This window comes from Fringilla coelebs, assembly GCF_963513975.1.
Source record: "Fringilla coelebs genome assembly, chromosome: 5".
NCBI lineage: Eukaryota > Metazoa > Chordata > Aves > Passeriformes > Fringillidae > Fringilla > Fringilla coelebs.
This window is the reverse complement of record NC_140033.1, coordinates 13,999,667-14,016,599: the sequence shown is the minus strand read 5'-3', so window position 1 is coordinate 14,016,599 and position 16,933 is coordinate 13,999,667. Positions and strand designations below refer to the sequence as shown.

At 40.3% G+C, this 16,933-nt stretch overlaps 1 protein-coding gene across 1 annotated transcript in view; it reads right to left on the bottom strand.

The window, feature by feature from the left end:
* Positions 1 to 16,637, bottom strand: part of PIK3CG (phosphatidylinositol-4,5-bisphosphate 3-kinase catalytic subunit gamma) — a 32,746-nt gene extending 16,109 nt beyond the window's left edge. The window contains exons 1-5 of the mRNA XM_084205916.1: positions 16,562 to 16,637; positions 8,730 to 10,745; positions 4,562 to 4,627; positions 4,231 to 4,456; positions 259 to 362 (exon numbers count right to left, since the gene is read on the bottom strand). Coding sequence (XP_084062042.1) covers positions 259 to 362; positions 4,231 to 4,456; positions 4,562 to 4,627; positions 8,730 to 10,733 — 2,400 coding nt within the window. The 5' untranslated portion in view covers positions 10,734 to 10,745; positions 16,562 to 16,637. The remainder of the gene's footprint in view (positions 1 to 258; positions 363 to 4,230; positions 4,457 to 4,561; positions 4,628 to 8,729; positions 10,746 to 16,561) is intronic.
* Positions 16,638 to 16,933: the final 296 nt, after the last annotated feature.

Here is a 16,933-nt window from a genome sequence, read left to right as displayed (position 1 = left end):
AAGATAAAGTATAATTGTCATTTAATGATTAGGATTTCATGGGTTGTTGCAATTTTTTTAGCACATGGTGGCATGTTATTACATTTAGAAAAATAATAATAGCTCTGGGAACAAAAACCTACTGAGTCCATGCAATGTCATTGTATTCCCACAGAAATAAGACCTTTTGACAAATTAGCAAACTTTTTACCAAGTGACACATACTTGCAAATATTTTTTTTTTTTAAATTACTTGTAGAAAAGTCAGAACGTACTTACCACTAGTGCTCCTGCTCTTAGCCCAGGATCATATGGAACTCTAAAACTTTCTGGAAGTTTACTGCCCTGTAATTTTTCAAGCTTTTGTCTCAGCTGTGCAATAACTGCAATTACAAGAAAGAAAACACAGTGAAATCAAACACTGGAAGGCAAAAAGGATATAGGTAATCAAACTTGTTGAGCATTATACTTTGGCTAAAAAGCTCTGTTTCGCTGCCATTTTAAATTGTTTTCCTCCTGGATCTCCTGATTCAAGGAATGGAGGAAAACTCTTTAACTTGCACTATCAATGGCCAGGGTTGTTTCAGATAGCTAAATGTAAAGTCTTCAAATACGTCAGAAGTCTTGTGACTTCTCTGCAGTATTAGAAACACTGAACATTAAGAGTTTACATTAAAATGTCAGCTTTTGTTTAAACAACAAAACACAGTACAACACACCAAAAAGTATTTTCCCTCTCAACTGACAAGAAATGCAGACAGACTCGTGGCTTTTGAATTCCTGGAATCAATTACTCTGTGACCATAAGGAGACAAACTACAGAGATGCTGAATTTTCTATCCTCCTAAAACTGGTTTCACAGTGCAACCTTCTTAATCTCACATTCCTGTAAGAAGTAAATTTTCTGTAAATTTGTATGAACAAGAATTTTAATGTTCATACCTAAATGCAGTCTCTTAATTAATAAAACCTCAAGCTCCTGAATCTTTAACTCAGAATAGTACAGATTATACAATGCATAGTGTATTTTTTCCACCTCAGCTAGTGAGTGTCAGCAGCATAAGCAATACACTGGTGATTACCCTGCATTAGGGCAAAGACCTGAACTCTGTCCTAAAAGAAACTGTAGCTACACAGCAGAGGATGTATATACATGTAAAGTAATTTTGGAGATTAAAATTAAAGAGAAAAAAAAATCATACTGATAAAGTTAAACATGGACCTGGATACTTAAAACAGAATCATAGATTCATGGATTAGTTTGGGTCGGACAGGACCTTTAAAGGCTATCTAGTTCAATCCCCCTGCAACAAGCAGGGACATCTTCAACTCAACTTCCTCAGAGCCCCATCCAACCTGACCTTGAATATTTCCAGGCAACCCTAGGCAACCTGTTCCAGTGTGCCAACACCCTCATAATAAAAAAATAAAAAGCCTTCCTTGTGTGTAGTCAGAATCTGTCCTCCTTTAGTTTAAAACCATTAACCCTTGTCCTATCACTACAGGCCCTACCAAAAGATTTGGCCCCCACATTTTTACAAACTCCCTGTAAGCACTGGAAGGCTGATGTTAGGTCTCCTGAGCCTTCTCCCGGCTGAACAATCCCATCACTCTCAGCCTTTCCTCACAGGAGAGGTGCTCCAGCCCTGTCATTGGTTTTGTGATTCTCCTCTGGACTCATTCCAGCAGATCCATGCCTCTCCTGCCCTGAGTGGCCCAGGGCTGGATGCAGTGTTCCACATGGAGTGTCACAGGGGCCGTGTAGAGGGGCAGAATCACCTCCCTTGACCTGCTGCCTATGCTATTTTTGATGCAGCCCAAGGCACAGACTTTTTGGGCTCTTAGTGTACATTAGACAAAAAACAGGACAGTTCAAACACTGCTATCCAATTAAGAAAGTCAAGCCAAAAGAATTGGCTGACAACTCACATAACACAAATGTTACACCTGTCCTAGAAGGTTTTAGAAAAGAACTACTAGCAGTGCCTGGTAGCTAACACAGCATCTCTTCTGGTAAAAAGTAAATCTAGCAGCAATATACAGAAGCTAACAAGGGGACTTTAAAATTAGATACTTTTCCAAAAAATACCTCAAGAATCCCAAAGGCAAACAAACAATAACACAAAAACATCCTATCAACAAAAAAAACCTTAACAACTCCACCCTGCCCCCTCAAAAGCACCTAAGCTGTAGTAACTTGGATAATGAAACAGATTTCTATAATGTAACTGTAGATTTCCTAGACAACTATCTAGGAAAGTTACTGCTTACAGTTTACTGTTAGCTCAGTAAGTCTCCTCATTGTAATGCAATGTAATGTAATGCAATGTAATGTAATTTGAAAACTGTAAGCAAACCAACTGAAGCTACAAAAGATTAGGAAGCTGATTTAAAGACACAAGTAAAGGCACTTGCTAAAACCACTTTCAAGTTGATCTGGCTTAATAACAAGGTGCTGTACATTTTAAGCAATGAAACAGCTGCATAGACACATTCTTGGGAAAAAAAATCATCTAGCTCAGAGGGTGATGAGAGCAGATAATCCCATGCAAGATGTAATACTATCATCTTATGAATTTATTTATTTATTATTACTTGCTATCTTCAAATATAAGCAAAGAGATTATAGTGAAAAGTGAAAGAAACAGTTTGACAACATGTTTGCTACTGGAATAGTATGGACCTAGCAGGAAGGAATTTGCTCTTTACAGAAAATCCACAAACACTGGAGAAATATATATACAAGAACAAGATGAGACTGGATGACAGAATTAAATTAAACAGGATAAAACATTCAGACCAAAAATGTGAACAATGATGAACTTAGAAATGTCAGGACAAAAAAGAAGCAATAACCTACAGAATCAATTTTTGGATATACATTTTTAAAAATATAAGAAGTAGAGGGTGCCTGTAGAAAAAATAATGTCCTCAATAATCAGAGAATAAATTACATTAGATATAGAATTATTAGGACACTCCAGAGTTTCAGGAAGCCTTATTCAGTGAAAATGTCAATTATATAAGTCATCTTTCAGTGTTCTGCTGTACATTACATCCAAAGATTCTTTAACTTCAAAACCTGGTGGGTGTTAATATGATTGCTTTCTCTTGAAGCTTTTCTTCTTTGCCCACATATCCTTCAAAGATAACGTATTATAGAATCCACAGCACTTACAGACATGTACATCTGCAAGGTTGTATAGTTTCTTTCTAAAATATGCAGTTCTGACTAAATACATTTTGGTTATAAATATTTTAAGAAAAATTTAGGAAGTTGTTTAGGAAAATTGTTTTATGTGGGGCTTCAGTAAGTACCTTAACTCACACTATGTGGTAACATAACAGATTTAATACCATATATTGAAGAATAAATGCATATTTTCTTCAAATCTCTTTTGAAACACCACCACCACAGTCATTTCTGCATAACCAGAGTGGAAGGGCTTTCCCATCCAAGGGCTTCCTGGCCTGGAGCATACCAGGCTGAACATGCAGGAAAAGGTGGTCTCTCTACAGCTTTTAGAATTTTTTTACTGTCATACGTCCTCCCGCATTTACTCCCAACACAAAGCAAGTAACGGGAATGAGGATAAACAAGCTTTTAAGAAAGCTGGGGGTGGGGGAAAAGGCAGGCAAAACCCAGAAGTAAAGAGGCATTGCACAACCCTACTGTGGCTTCCAAAGCAGTGCTTGCACGAACTGGAAATAACAACACAACATCTGTCTCACAGGACTCCTCAAAGCCACGCCCTGCATATTGATGCCTGATCCACCAGCTACTTTCATGGCATAGCAGAGGCTGCACTGGACTCCTCCCTGATCTTCCTGCCAAAAATCTTCTGGTGAGAGTTTAGAGGAAGGCTGTATTTCTTGGCAAGTGTCACTTTTCATTTCCAGTTAATATTTGTATCTTTTTTCAGCACTGGCATTCAGATAACATACAAGAACTTATCTTTTTTCCAGCTGGCATGGCTTGAGGTTCAAGAAGATAAGCCAAAGCTTAGGAAAATACTGGGTCACTAGAACATTGATATTCTTCCCCTTTTGGGGTGAAATGAGCAAACAAAGCTATTACTGGTTCAATCATTTTTAACTTACACTCACATTTCAAAGGAAGTAAAAATTATGCCCTTGGACAGCAATTTATCCCCAAATTTTCTTAATTACAGTACAATTTGTTGCCTAGTTTTTCACACCCAAGGAGAAGAAAACAATATTAACAACAAAGAAATGCCTGTAAGCAAATACCTTGAGAAGTAACATCATACTTTTCCGCAGAAACTGATTTAATCTCCATTGTGACTTTATGCAGCAATTCAATTACTTGAACCTGCTTCATGAAATCATGCAGCATTGCTTTTCCACAGCCCCTAAGGTAGGCTTCAAGGATGACTGCAAACCTCTGTTGGTAGTGCATGGACTGGGCAATTTCGCTTCTTAAGAACCAAAACAAGAAGTGACCAATTCTTTTGTTCTATGGGTAAAGAAAAACACTACAAATTAGCATTCATTTCTTGACAAAGGATTTTAATAATGCCAGCAACTTTAGTATAAGTTGGCTATATTTTGAAGTACTTACTCTCAAACCACGTTTCAGCAAAAATCTGGCTAATGCGCTGTCATGATATGGCTCAAATTTCACAGCCTGAGTGATACAAACATAAAAGACACGTTGTTAACACATTTAAGATCCCACTGCTTACACTTAACCAGTGACATCTAGAGAACACGCTGATGCAGGAGTAGAAAATGTGTAACAAAGCAGGTCTTTTTGAGGCTGGTCTGTCTGATTCAAGAAGCACATTTTGTTTGCAACAGGTTCTTTTCAGGTTTATTATTAATGTGACAACTCTCTAACCAGAGAGTCCAACCTGAGCATATGCACAAAGCAACATCATTCTTGGCAAAAACCAGCAAGATCAGAAACCAGTTTGCAGTATGACTGATACTGAGAATACTTGAAATGATTACTGACAGATGAATAATGCAATAGCTCTTAAATAAAATGTTTCAACAATAAAATACTGATTTTGGTCAACATCCACTACTTTGAGACTAGGGCACCAGGATTCACTGGTGGGTCCCCCATTAAAAACACGATACAGAAGCAGCTTTTCAGAGCACTTACACTTACCTGGTCTTTATTCCATAAATGAATGACATCCTACAAATATGATGTACAATTTAGAAGGAGACTTCACCAGAGCTTCTTTTTACTGACTGTGAAAACAGATGTATTTTTTTCTCCTTCAAAAGCTGCTCCCCTCCACCCAAGCCCATAGACATTTCCAAGCTACTGCCAAAAAAGAGGGTGGGAGGAGAAAGTCAACAACTATTTTCAAGTGCAAGTATTGGAATTTTTTTGTTGTTGTTGTTATTCTCCATCCCAATAACCAAGGGAATTGGTCTACCAGAAAACCATCACACTTCCAGATTCTGGGTAGTACCAGGGAACTTCTCCACTTCAACTTATTTTTCCAGCTGCTTCTTTCATGCTGCTTGAGGAATTCAAGCTTACAGAAGATTTGTATTCAGATTAATGGTGGAAAAAAGTATGCACTTATATCGCACGGCAACAAAAGAGAAATAAGAAGCATACAATCTATGAATCAGAGTCACAAAATCCCTGTCATGGACTGAGGGGGTTGGTGAATGGCTTCAGGTTCTGGAAATAGAGTGCCAGGAAGCAGCCTGTAGGGAGATTAGGGGAAAACAAAGGGATGCGCAGAGGGCTGGGTGCATGTAGTATGCTCAGCTTTCAGAAGCAACAAAGTATGCAAACCTCTAGCAACAGTTATTCAACAGAATATAATGGCTCTTTCAAGGTCACTGCAGTCTGCAGCTTGCAAAGAAGCAACCAAGCCATCAGCAAAGGTCTGCTAAATTCATCAAACAAATCATAGTTTTATAAACTCTTACAAATACTGCGGCACATAGTTGCATTTTTATTATTAAAGTATCAACATGATTTCTGAAATGCAAATAATCCTGTGGGTTTAATTTAAAAAAAAAAAAAAGTCAACTTGCCAATGAAGCAACTTATAAAAATGCCACAAAGACACATTCTTTCTAGCTGCTGGCTAAGAGACAGACAAGAAAGCTAAGCACCAGACAGACAAAAAAGCCAAGCACCAGACTTGCCCTTCTCCTGTATCATAATTCTGCAAGAACTGTCTTGACTGTCTGCTGTACTGTTTTATATCCCCAAACAACACCATCTTATTTAGGAAAGACAATGAGAATTTACAAATATAACAATATATAGAACCTTTTACTTTGTGTATGAGATTATGAGGTATGAGGGGTTTTTAATAAAAATTAATTTTCACTGCAGTAAGGTGCCCAAAAGCAATAATTATCACATAAATTCAAATGGATTTTCTTACCGTTCCAAGAAAGCTTAATATAAACCTCACTCTGGTATATACTATCTCTAATGTTCACATAACCTTGAAAAACAAGTTAAGACTGAAATACAGCCAAACAACCGACCATTACGTCAAAACAAAACCTCCTTATTGAACTTGCAAATATATTTTAACATAAAACAATATTAAAAAATGCATTATGACCATCCTTATTGAGCTGATGCTTTAGGTAATTATTTTTAACAGTCCAGCCCTTTTTTCTTCACAAAGTCAAATATCAACTTCTGCACAGCAGCAATGCAAGCTGGCCATTAAAAACTGTCTGCTGGCACTGACCTGTGTGTACCTTTTCCTTGTCAATTCAGCAGAAGGCCTTTACTCACTGCCATATACATGCACATCAGTGTTTATCTCACAAAGAATTTTGTTGTATTTTAACTATCCTATCAGTGGTTTATCAACTGTACAGAAGAACAGACATTATAAGAAGCTCAATAGGTTGATTTATGGTGTGGCTGCTTCTATTAGAAATAATCCGTGGGGAAATAAAAGGCTTGATTTCTAACTCTACAGAGGATAAAATGGGAATATCCTGTGCAGAGTGAAATAAGCCATAGAGCTTTCATAAAGGTATGCATTTGAAAAGTGATAACCATTTGCAGAAGAGATGTGTCCACTGGAGCAGAGGAATGGCCAAATCCATTCTCTGAAAAATGCAGATTTTAAATACACTGTCATACCAAAACTTTGCTGCAGAATGCTGACAGCTTATGTTCCATAGTTAGCTAAGAAATAAAGATAGGAAAGCAGCAGAGAGGTAAAAGTTGGAATCAACCATGGTTTTCATTTTTAAGGATGGCATGCCCATTATTTCCTACAACACCTCTTACTAAAAATGACACAGTGAAGTTAAGACACTATGATTTTATGCTACAACATTTTATTTAACTGATAAAAAGGTTTATTATTTTTTAAACTCACCAGATTTGTACTTCCTGAAAACAAACAATTTAAAAAAAAATAGAAACAACCCCAGCATTTCCCCTATTTTCTTGGGCATTTTGATAGCAACCAATCATCATCCCAAACTCCTAATTTAGATACAAAAAAAAAGTGAATAAATTGCTGAGCCACATGTAGACAGCAAAAGCTCACAAGCCAAGCATATATATATAGCAGCAGCGACGTGGGAGGCCCAATGAGGTAACCGCAGCGACTCCTTTGGTTAATGCAGAAGTGCATAAATTCTGCCTAATCTTCAGACAAGCAAAGACAAGGCTAGAAAGGCTTTGTTTAAAGCACTACCAATGTGCAGCAAAATCTGAAATACTAACTTCATTTTCCTGGGGTTTTGAGCTCTCTCTGAACCTGCAGAAATAAAAAGCTGCTTCCCCAGCTGCAGTAGTTCAATTTTTATTTTTTTTAAATTTTGAATATTGTCCTATGAGTTTTTGATAAAAGTATTTCCTGCTCTGAGGGATACCAGCTTTTCCATGCAAAACAGAGCCCCACCTGGCTCCAGGGGCTGTGCTTACCAGGAAGAACACAAGGTTACACCTTCCATCAGACACCAGAGGAGACTTTGCCACTGCCAACTGATGGCATCGTGTTGAGAGAAAAGCAACCAAACCAAGTTCCTTGTGTAACTGATACAAACCTTTCCAACATTTGATCTGGCAGATGCACACACAAAGTGCTTCAAATCTATACAGCAGTATTCCCTTGTCATTAGAACCACAACTTTGTACCCAAGTTCCCAGAAGGACTTAATCTTGGTATGTAGTCCTATCAACTCTCGAGCTACTTTCAAAATTTTGGGGGGGGAGTTTCTAGATAAATTTGCTCTCCTTAACAGCAAAAGACTGAAGTTGCTGCAACATACTGTGTAATTACACTGGCGTTCTTGACCTAAAACCCAACCCCAGATTTTGCTCCAGGCATTGCCCATGTCAACATCTCCATTTACTTTCTTTCTATATGTACTCTTTCTAAACTATCAGTAAAGTCAGCCAACAACTCTTCAGTGCTGTGTGAGTCAAACCCAATATGAACAGGACTACAGACAGCACTTCTAGGATTTACTCCCATCAAAGCTGTGCTGGCATTAACAATTTCCAGAAAAACTTACTACTGTAAACACAAGATGCAAATTGTAAGACACAAGGCAATGGTACCACAAAAACATCCACAAAGGCAAAAGACAAAAAGTAGGAAAGTGTATTTTACATTAATCTGGTTATTACCACTGCTTTGACTAAACACTGAAGACTTCAAAACTCAGGAATACTAACAAGACCTCCTAAAATGGGAAATTCAAATTATGGGGTAATGCAAATGTATTCCTGGAAGACAGAGCTCAGGAATGCAAATACACCTTACCTGCACAAGCTGCAAAAGATAATGAAGAACATCATCGTCTTCTAAACTTTCCAGTTTTTGAACTGCCATTGCTCGAACATTTTCATCTGAAAAGTTACAGTCCAGAAGTTGCATTGTGAGTCCAACATCTAAAGTGCTCTGATCCCAAGCGTCTTTTTTAGCTAGCAACTGGTATGTTTTGGCCACTATTTCTTGTTGTCCCCATTTCACAGAGCTAAGCAGCTTAGGATATGCCTTGGGGTGCTTTATGCTCTCATATCTAAAGTGCCACAACAGTTCTTTGTCCTCAGGAGAAAGTGGATTAAGTGGGTCGGTTGCTATGATCTCTTCAAGTTGCTTGCGAAGCTGGTTGGGCATTTCAGCTCGGGTCCTGTCCCCCTGGGGGTCTGATGATATCCTGTGCTTGGGCAAGGCAATTGGGTGACAATATTTGTCCAGCACAATAGAGATAGCCATTGAGTTTTCTTTATCTGGGTTAGTTGCTGATGTGAGTTTGTCTGCATTTATACTTCCTTGTTCTTCCCCCTTACCTGGAATTTTCCACATGTGGAGCACATACTCCCCGCTTCGTAGCAAGAAACGGTGATCTATCAACAAAAGATTTACATAATAGAGAAGCTGGGTTTTGCATTTTGCATCAGAGTTGGAGGATTCGTGTGACTGAAGGTTTGTCTTTGCAGATGGTCCCTGTGCTTTGCCACAGTATATCTGAAGATTCAGGAGTGCTCCTTTAGGCAAATCCTTGATTTTGATATCAAACTCCAACCAAATATTCCACAGAACCTCCTCAGTAAAGGGCTTTGATGAAGTTCTTCTCTGGGAAAGGAGCTGCTGCCCATGTTGAATGTTAGCCTCTACAAACACAGTAAGATCAGTATTTCTTGGTAAAACTGGGATATCAATGCCAATTATTTTCACTCTAAATTTCCTATTACAATCCCACAAAGAGATAGTGAAGACTCTCTCATGATCTTTTCCATCTATTGTCAATTGTTCATGATACCCTGTAACTCCTGTACAGTCATCCACCAAGGGCCATTCTTCCTTCTGAACCTCATCGTCATTAGGGTCCGGGGGATTGTCGAGGACAAGGTGGATTTCTTCCCCATTCTTAAGGCACTGTCTTATCCAGTGAAAATCTTTGATTGGTGTCTGTCCAGTAATGTATTCATCTCTGCCACAAATCCTGAGAACAAAATCCAGTTCACTATGATCTTCAGGAATGTCCATCAAAGACTTTTTCTTTGCCATTTTTGTGAAAAAACTGTGGAGAATCATATCTGGAGTGTCATCTATTGACACTTTAATTTTCTGACTAGTCGTTCCTCTATGTATGATTATGAAAATATTATTATTAGTGATCTTTTTAAATAAATATTCTGGGAGTGGCTTAGATGTAGTCCATGGGTGCATTGCATATAATTTAGGATCTCTGCAGGCTACCTCTATCATTCGTGGAGTGACTAATCTGCGCCGGGTAAATTCTAATTCATCATCATGTACATTGCTTACATCAGTGACATCATAACCAATCAAATCATTAAGCTGCCGCTGAAATTCCTGAACTTCTTCTGATGGTTTTTGTTTCTGGACAACATAGATCTTTCCTACCTTTTTCTGTAACACCTTCCAGTACAGTATGCAGTCCAGTGTCTGTAACACTTGATGTTTATCATAAATTTCATACCACTGCCCTTTCTTCTGATACTGCAGAATAAACTGATCTGGGGTGAATGCATGGTAGAAGTCTGTGCTTTGACTCGTCTCTATTGCACGCATCCAAATCTGTGCCTTCATTTGCTCCACCGTACAGTTGCCAGCTATTTCAAGTAACAAAATTTCTGGTGCTTTAGTATGTTTATTGCTCGTAGGTAAAATGAACTCAATGGATATCAGTTCCATTGATGAAAAACTACTCGATGTACAATGAGGTTTCATTCTTCTTCTCCTTCGTTTGTTTTCATCTCTCATAACAACGGGCTGTTCATGATCCCCCAACTCCATGCCAGAAGAAATCTAGCAAAACATATAATTACTTCATTACTTTCTCATTTACATTTATTTTTACTTTTACTTTTTAACTTTTCATATACATTTTTTATATTTCCACTTCCCCTTAATTTCTGGTCACAAATACTTGATTTACATGAACCACTTCAGATGTAACCTATTCAATTCAATACCAAATATAATTTTAAAAACTCCAACCAACTCTCCAGTGATTAAGTCATTAAAATAGAGGTTTTAAACATCCTGCCCAGATTTTACTGAGGATAAGCAGTTTGAATGTGCAATCTCCATATTGATTTGTTCTTGCTTCTATTTGATCAAGCACTGATTCTTCTGCTGCCTCATCTGTTTTGATGCTGCTGATGTTAACATATGTGGGTCTTCATAGAAATCAAAAGACACACTTCTGTATATGAATAGAATGCAGTCCCACTGAGCTCCAGAAATGGCAGAAAGTAACAAAACAAGCAATTTATTTGCAGTCTGGACAGACATGAGCTTATTCCCAGTTTTCTCTGCCTCTCTTTTTAGTGATGAGGAATCAGGACTTCAACCCAAAATAAAGCCCTGAGGATGCAAAAGTCTGGGACTATTTCTGAAGATATATTTCAAGTGCATCTGAATTCAAAGCGAGTGTCCTTAGATGTGCTTTTTTTAAATAAATCAATTCACCAGACTGATAATATCCATCCATTTCCAAAGTACACACTGCCCATATGAACTATTAGTTTGTTACAGAAGAAAAATCTCCAAAGCTGATGCTGATTTATTATCCTATACATCAAATCACACCTAAATCACCAGTAAAACAATATTAAACATGAGTAGCCTACCTTATCAGCATTCACTAAACAAAAAATATTGTTTCTCAGTTAATCTCTATTGACCAATATTGAAGTGGAAATTCTTCAATGCTGATTGAGTGCACTCACACACACACCAAGTTACAGTAACATACTGAACTTCTTTACCAAGCAACACCTTCTACACATAAAATCCTTAACTGCTGGAGAAAAGTAAAGCCAGCATAATGATGCCTTATGAGATAATAAAAGAAGCAGAAAAAAACCATAAAATATTGAATTCAAACATAGCATGCTAACTAAAATTCTTCTTCTGAGTTCCAGAAAGCAGCGACTGTGGACGCACCACCTCTATAATTGACAAAGTACAAGGAAATATTACCTGCTTATAAAACCAAGGCTGAATTGCTGAAGATTATTCATTTGTTTAATTTCTGTAGTTCCTTTTTTTAAAGGAAGATCATTCACACAAAAGATTTCTTTGTTTAAGCTGTTCTGCTTTTCTTGCTCGGTCTCCTACCCAGATGCAAAGGAAGTGCTGCACTTACCAGGAAGGAAGTTTTAACCAAGTTGATTATACATATGATTGCTCATTTTAAAAGAAGTCAGAATGCTTTTCCTGTTACAACAGTAAAAACACACCAACAGTACATAAATTTAACACACGCTTATAGAAGACATATTTAGAACCTTTTAAAAATAACAAAGAAAAATCTGGGCAATAAATTTAATTAATTTAAATAAGATATTTAAACCAAAGATATTTTTAAGAAATTGACTCCCAAAAGAATTAAATACAAATAGTAGATAAAAGACAACTAAATATGCAATGTTGCATTATTTTTATTTGCATGGTGATAGCCATTTGAGGACTCCCAACTTAAATTCACTAAAGATTTTTAAGCCAGTCTCCATACAGGCATCTCATAGAGATTGTATATGCCAAGGATCTTGCATGGTAACTTCAGCAGCAGAACTACTGGGCAGCCTAACCCCAAATATCTTTAACTCATTCATTTATGATTACAAACACACAGTGAAATCCACTAGAAATGGTGACTTTGGATTCAGGAAGAAATCAAACCAGAGACTTTCAACCCTAATTCTTCTGGTTAATTACAACTTGAGGTGCTGTTCTTTTACTAAAAAAATGATCCCCACAGAAAAAAAAATGCATTACGGAAAACACATACAAAACAGAAAGAAAAGACAGAAAACCCTCTAATTTCATCCTTTTTTCTTTTGACTTTTCCAGTGAAATACTGATCTTTTGAAGGGCAACCAGCAGTACAAAGCCTAAAGTGGTAGATATCATGCAAAAATGACGAGTCTTGAAAAGGAGGGAAAAAAATGAAACAACTGGAAAGTTGTCTACCAACAGTGAAATGCCTTTTTTTTAACATATGCATGTTTCCTATTTATAAGACACATTTTTATGAAATGTGAAAAATAACCCCTCCTTCTGTATTGGCAAAAAAAATCTGACAGTATCTTACCTACCTCCAACATGCCAAGGTTGATTAACACTCTGCCAAGATTAAAAAGCAGAAAATACACTTCACCACTGACACAGCTCTTGTCTCTTTGAGCATCACTCTGCTTGTCAGCTAAGATCTTTTATTTTTAGAGGTTATTTTTCTCAGGAAGTCAGTTTGGGGAAAACGCACTCTGTCCCAGATCCCTCTACCTTTTCAAGCCAGTATTTGAATTTTCTTAAGGTAGTGGTGAAGTTACTCTGAACATTTTGTTGCTGACATGAAATCTACCGATCTTGGCCAAGATACCTCCAAAACTCATGCTCCACCCACATTCAGCCTGTCAGCATTCATCAGTCACAGCCTTTATGGCATCTCAGCACTACACACGATGCTCCTCTCTCATCTCAATTCTAAAATACAATGTAGTCATATATTTCTCTTCATTTAGATGTAAGAAACTAGCATTAACGGTTTTTTTCATGCCAACAGGCTATATAAATTTTTTGTAGAGTCCCTCCTCTAAAAGTCATTGTGCTGCCCCATTAACTAAACCTGGAGTCATTTTAGTTTCATTGGGTTCTGCAGATGTAGGAAAGCCTTGTGGTTTAAAATGTTCTCAGCCAGCTCCTTGAGTCATGCACTTAAGGATTAATTCTTCAAACACACATACAAATTGCTTTTCTACCACTACTCCATAGACCAAGACCATCAAGACAAGCAAAGACAGCATCTCTCCCTGATGCAGCAGTGAACTAACCTGTACATTTCTCAGTGAATGCAATTGTTTCACATTCTCATCCACTTATAAAGGCAGGTAGAGCAACACTTCTGTGGGTTCAGATATGCCCCCACAAATTGCATCAGACACAGCACAAAAGTGTGTGGCACTTCTGTAGCTGCCTTGCCCATACAAGGCTGTCTTTTCTCCTGCATTCATTTGGGCTATGACCTGTCATGTCTAGTCCATTCCATCCCAATATCCATCCCCAGTTCTACTCTGACCCCTTTTCCTCAGCTTCAGAAGGCAGTTCTTGGAGCGGCAGCTGTCTCTCATCTGCCTCTGCAATGACCCATTCTTATGGTGACACCAAATTGTACCCATTTCCTGCTAATCCATTGGAAAAACCATATTTCCTCATGCACATGAATCATAAAACTTTGATATTTATAATGAAAAATCATTTCACATCAAGTTCCTAAAACCTTAGTCATGCCTAAGTTTTACTTACAGTATTGACACTTCAAAACCTCTACTGCAACAACACCTCAAAAAAAGGGGGAAAAAAATCACTCTGTTTCATTTCTAATTCTAATGAGCCTCATCAACCCTGAATATCCCTGTATTACAAGAACTGTCCTACACTGGTCTAGAAATCCTGATGGGGTCCAACGGAGAAGGAAAAGATGGGCCTGTAAAAGGTAACTAAGACTCGCAACCAGTCTTGCCTTTGCCTCCAGTTGTGTTCCTCCAGTTGTCTCATCACTCAGGTCAGCAATCTGATCATAACAAAACCAGCAAAAAAAGGGCCAATTTTCAGCTGGATCACTTTCTTTATCTGACTCAACACTTGCAGGAGTGGTTGGGCAGTGAGAGAAGACCAGGAAAGGGAATGGAGCCAGTACAGTTAAGCATAACTGAGACAGAAACATGATTCACAGCAGGATTAGGAGATACACTAATGAGTAAAGTCGTCAAATTATTTGAAAAAAACTGCCTGAAAGATGCTTTAAAAAGACAATGTGGTACTACAATGTATTACTTATTTGGCTACAAAAAATTTAGGATAGCTGTCAATCTTGACTGCTCTGTTGAGACGACGTTAGAATTCTACCAGTTACTATCATGCTTATTCTATATCAACTCCTGCTTCTGTTTTAATCCACCATGTGAAAACCTTATCTCAAAATTATTCTTTTCACTTTAGTGTGAACTCCTTCCCAGACAACTTAACTTTCAAGAAAATAAGCCCTCTACCACAGTTAGAATTACCTTGTGCATGCATTATGTAAATACAACACTAAAGCTTACATTCAGTTTTAGTCAAAGTTCACTTGGAAGATAAATTTAAAAAAAACAAAATTACTATGACAAGACTCAACATTTTCCAAGCAGCATACTACATCTACTTGCCCACACTGTTGTGTAGCAGGCCATTTCCATTTGCAGGACAGAAGTACATCTTCCCTACTCCTGCAGTGATCCAGTGCTGAACTTCACAGGTAAGATACGGCACTAACATTTCAAGTGTGAACACAACAACAAAAGACCACCTGACTCAATCTCTTTGTCAGATCCTCTAACAACTACAAGCTCTGATGGGAAATAAATCAGTGCAGGTTCCCATTAGCAAGTCAACTTTACAGGTCATGCAGCCACATTCCTCATCAAAAGTATACGACCCAGCAGATACAGCTTGGTTGGGAGGCTGGGGAGTCAATTAGACTGCAATTACAGCTGTAGCATTTTCAGGATGCCCTGCCTTCACCACCTTTAGTTTCTGCATGAGTTACCTATTTGGGGCTCCTGGGACAAACAATAACTTCTAGCTGGCTCTGTAAATTTAGGTAAGAATTTCGGCAAAGTTCTAGTTAACTGGGATTACACAAGTGATGCAGTAGTAATCGTGAAGTAATCCACCTTGGAAGCAACACTTCGCAGAGTTTTAAAACCCAGAGATCGCTGTGATTGTTCCTGTCGGGACACACTATTTAGACATTGCCCGTCCGCTTGGACCTGGTTTTCCAACGCTGCCTGTTAACTGCGTGATCTAATCTACACCAGCAACTCCCGAATGCACTCAGCTATTATTTCAAGGGTGTGTAAAGGTTTCATGGTCTACATGTATCAGATAGACACAAGAAATTTGTTGGATGAGGAAACAGTTACTTATTGTTTAAAAGCCGTCTTGTAGCGTAGCTGACTCACTGATCTCAAGACTCGAGAGAACTGTCTACCGTGATCCTTCACTTCGCATTGTTTCATTCAACGTTCCAACAGCTTCCTCAGCGGGTTTGGCATCAAACTCGTTAAATCCTATTTGGGGCCACGACGTGAGGCGGGACCAAGGCCGCGAGAGACCGGGCAGCACGGGGGGCTCGGCAGCGCCGCCTGCAGCGGGGACCGCGGGGCGACCCCGGCCAGCCGCACACCGGGCGGGAAGGGGGTCTGCGCACGGGAGACGGGAGGCGGCGGGAGCAGCGGGCCGGGGCCGGGGCCGGGGCCGGGGCCGGGGCCGGGGCCGGCTCCCTCCCTCCCGCCCCCGGCCCGCCGCCCCACCGCCCCGGCCCAGAGATGGCGGCCGGCGCCGCCCGCGGGAGGGCGAACCTCACCGCGCCCGCGCCCGCCCCCGCCGGGGCTGCCGGGGCCGGGGCCGCCGGGGCCGGGGGCGCCCTGCGGCGGGCGCGGGTCCGGGGCGGGTCCGCCCGCGGCCGGCGCGGGGAGCGGAGCCGCTCCACCACCTGCGAGCCCGGGCCTCGGGCAGCGCCGGCCCGGGGCGGGATCCGCCGCGACCCCCGCTGCCCCCGGCACGGAGCTACTCACCGCAGCGGCGGCCCCGGCTCCGGACAGGTGTTTCCCTCAGCAGGAAGCGGCGCGGGCCGGGGGCCGGCGGGGAGGCTCCATAGCCGGCGGCAGAGGCAGCTCCGGAGCCGCCGCCAATCACACGCCGGGCAAAAAGGGAACCGGCAGCGGGGCCTCCCCGCCCCGCCCGGCCCCGCCGCGGCCTCGGGCACCGGCCCCGGCCCCGGCTCGGCCGCATCGGCCGGAGCGCGCACAGACCCTCTGGTGGGGTGAAAGCACTGTAGCCGCGGTGAGGCTTAGCCGCCAGCGCAAGGCACGCAGGACGTGCCCTGGTGTCAGCTCCGGCAGCAAAACCTCCCTGGGCGCCGCTTCCTGAGGTGCTCCTTGCCCAGG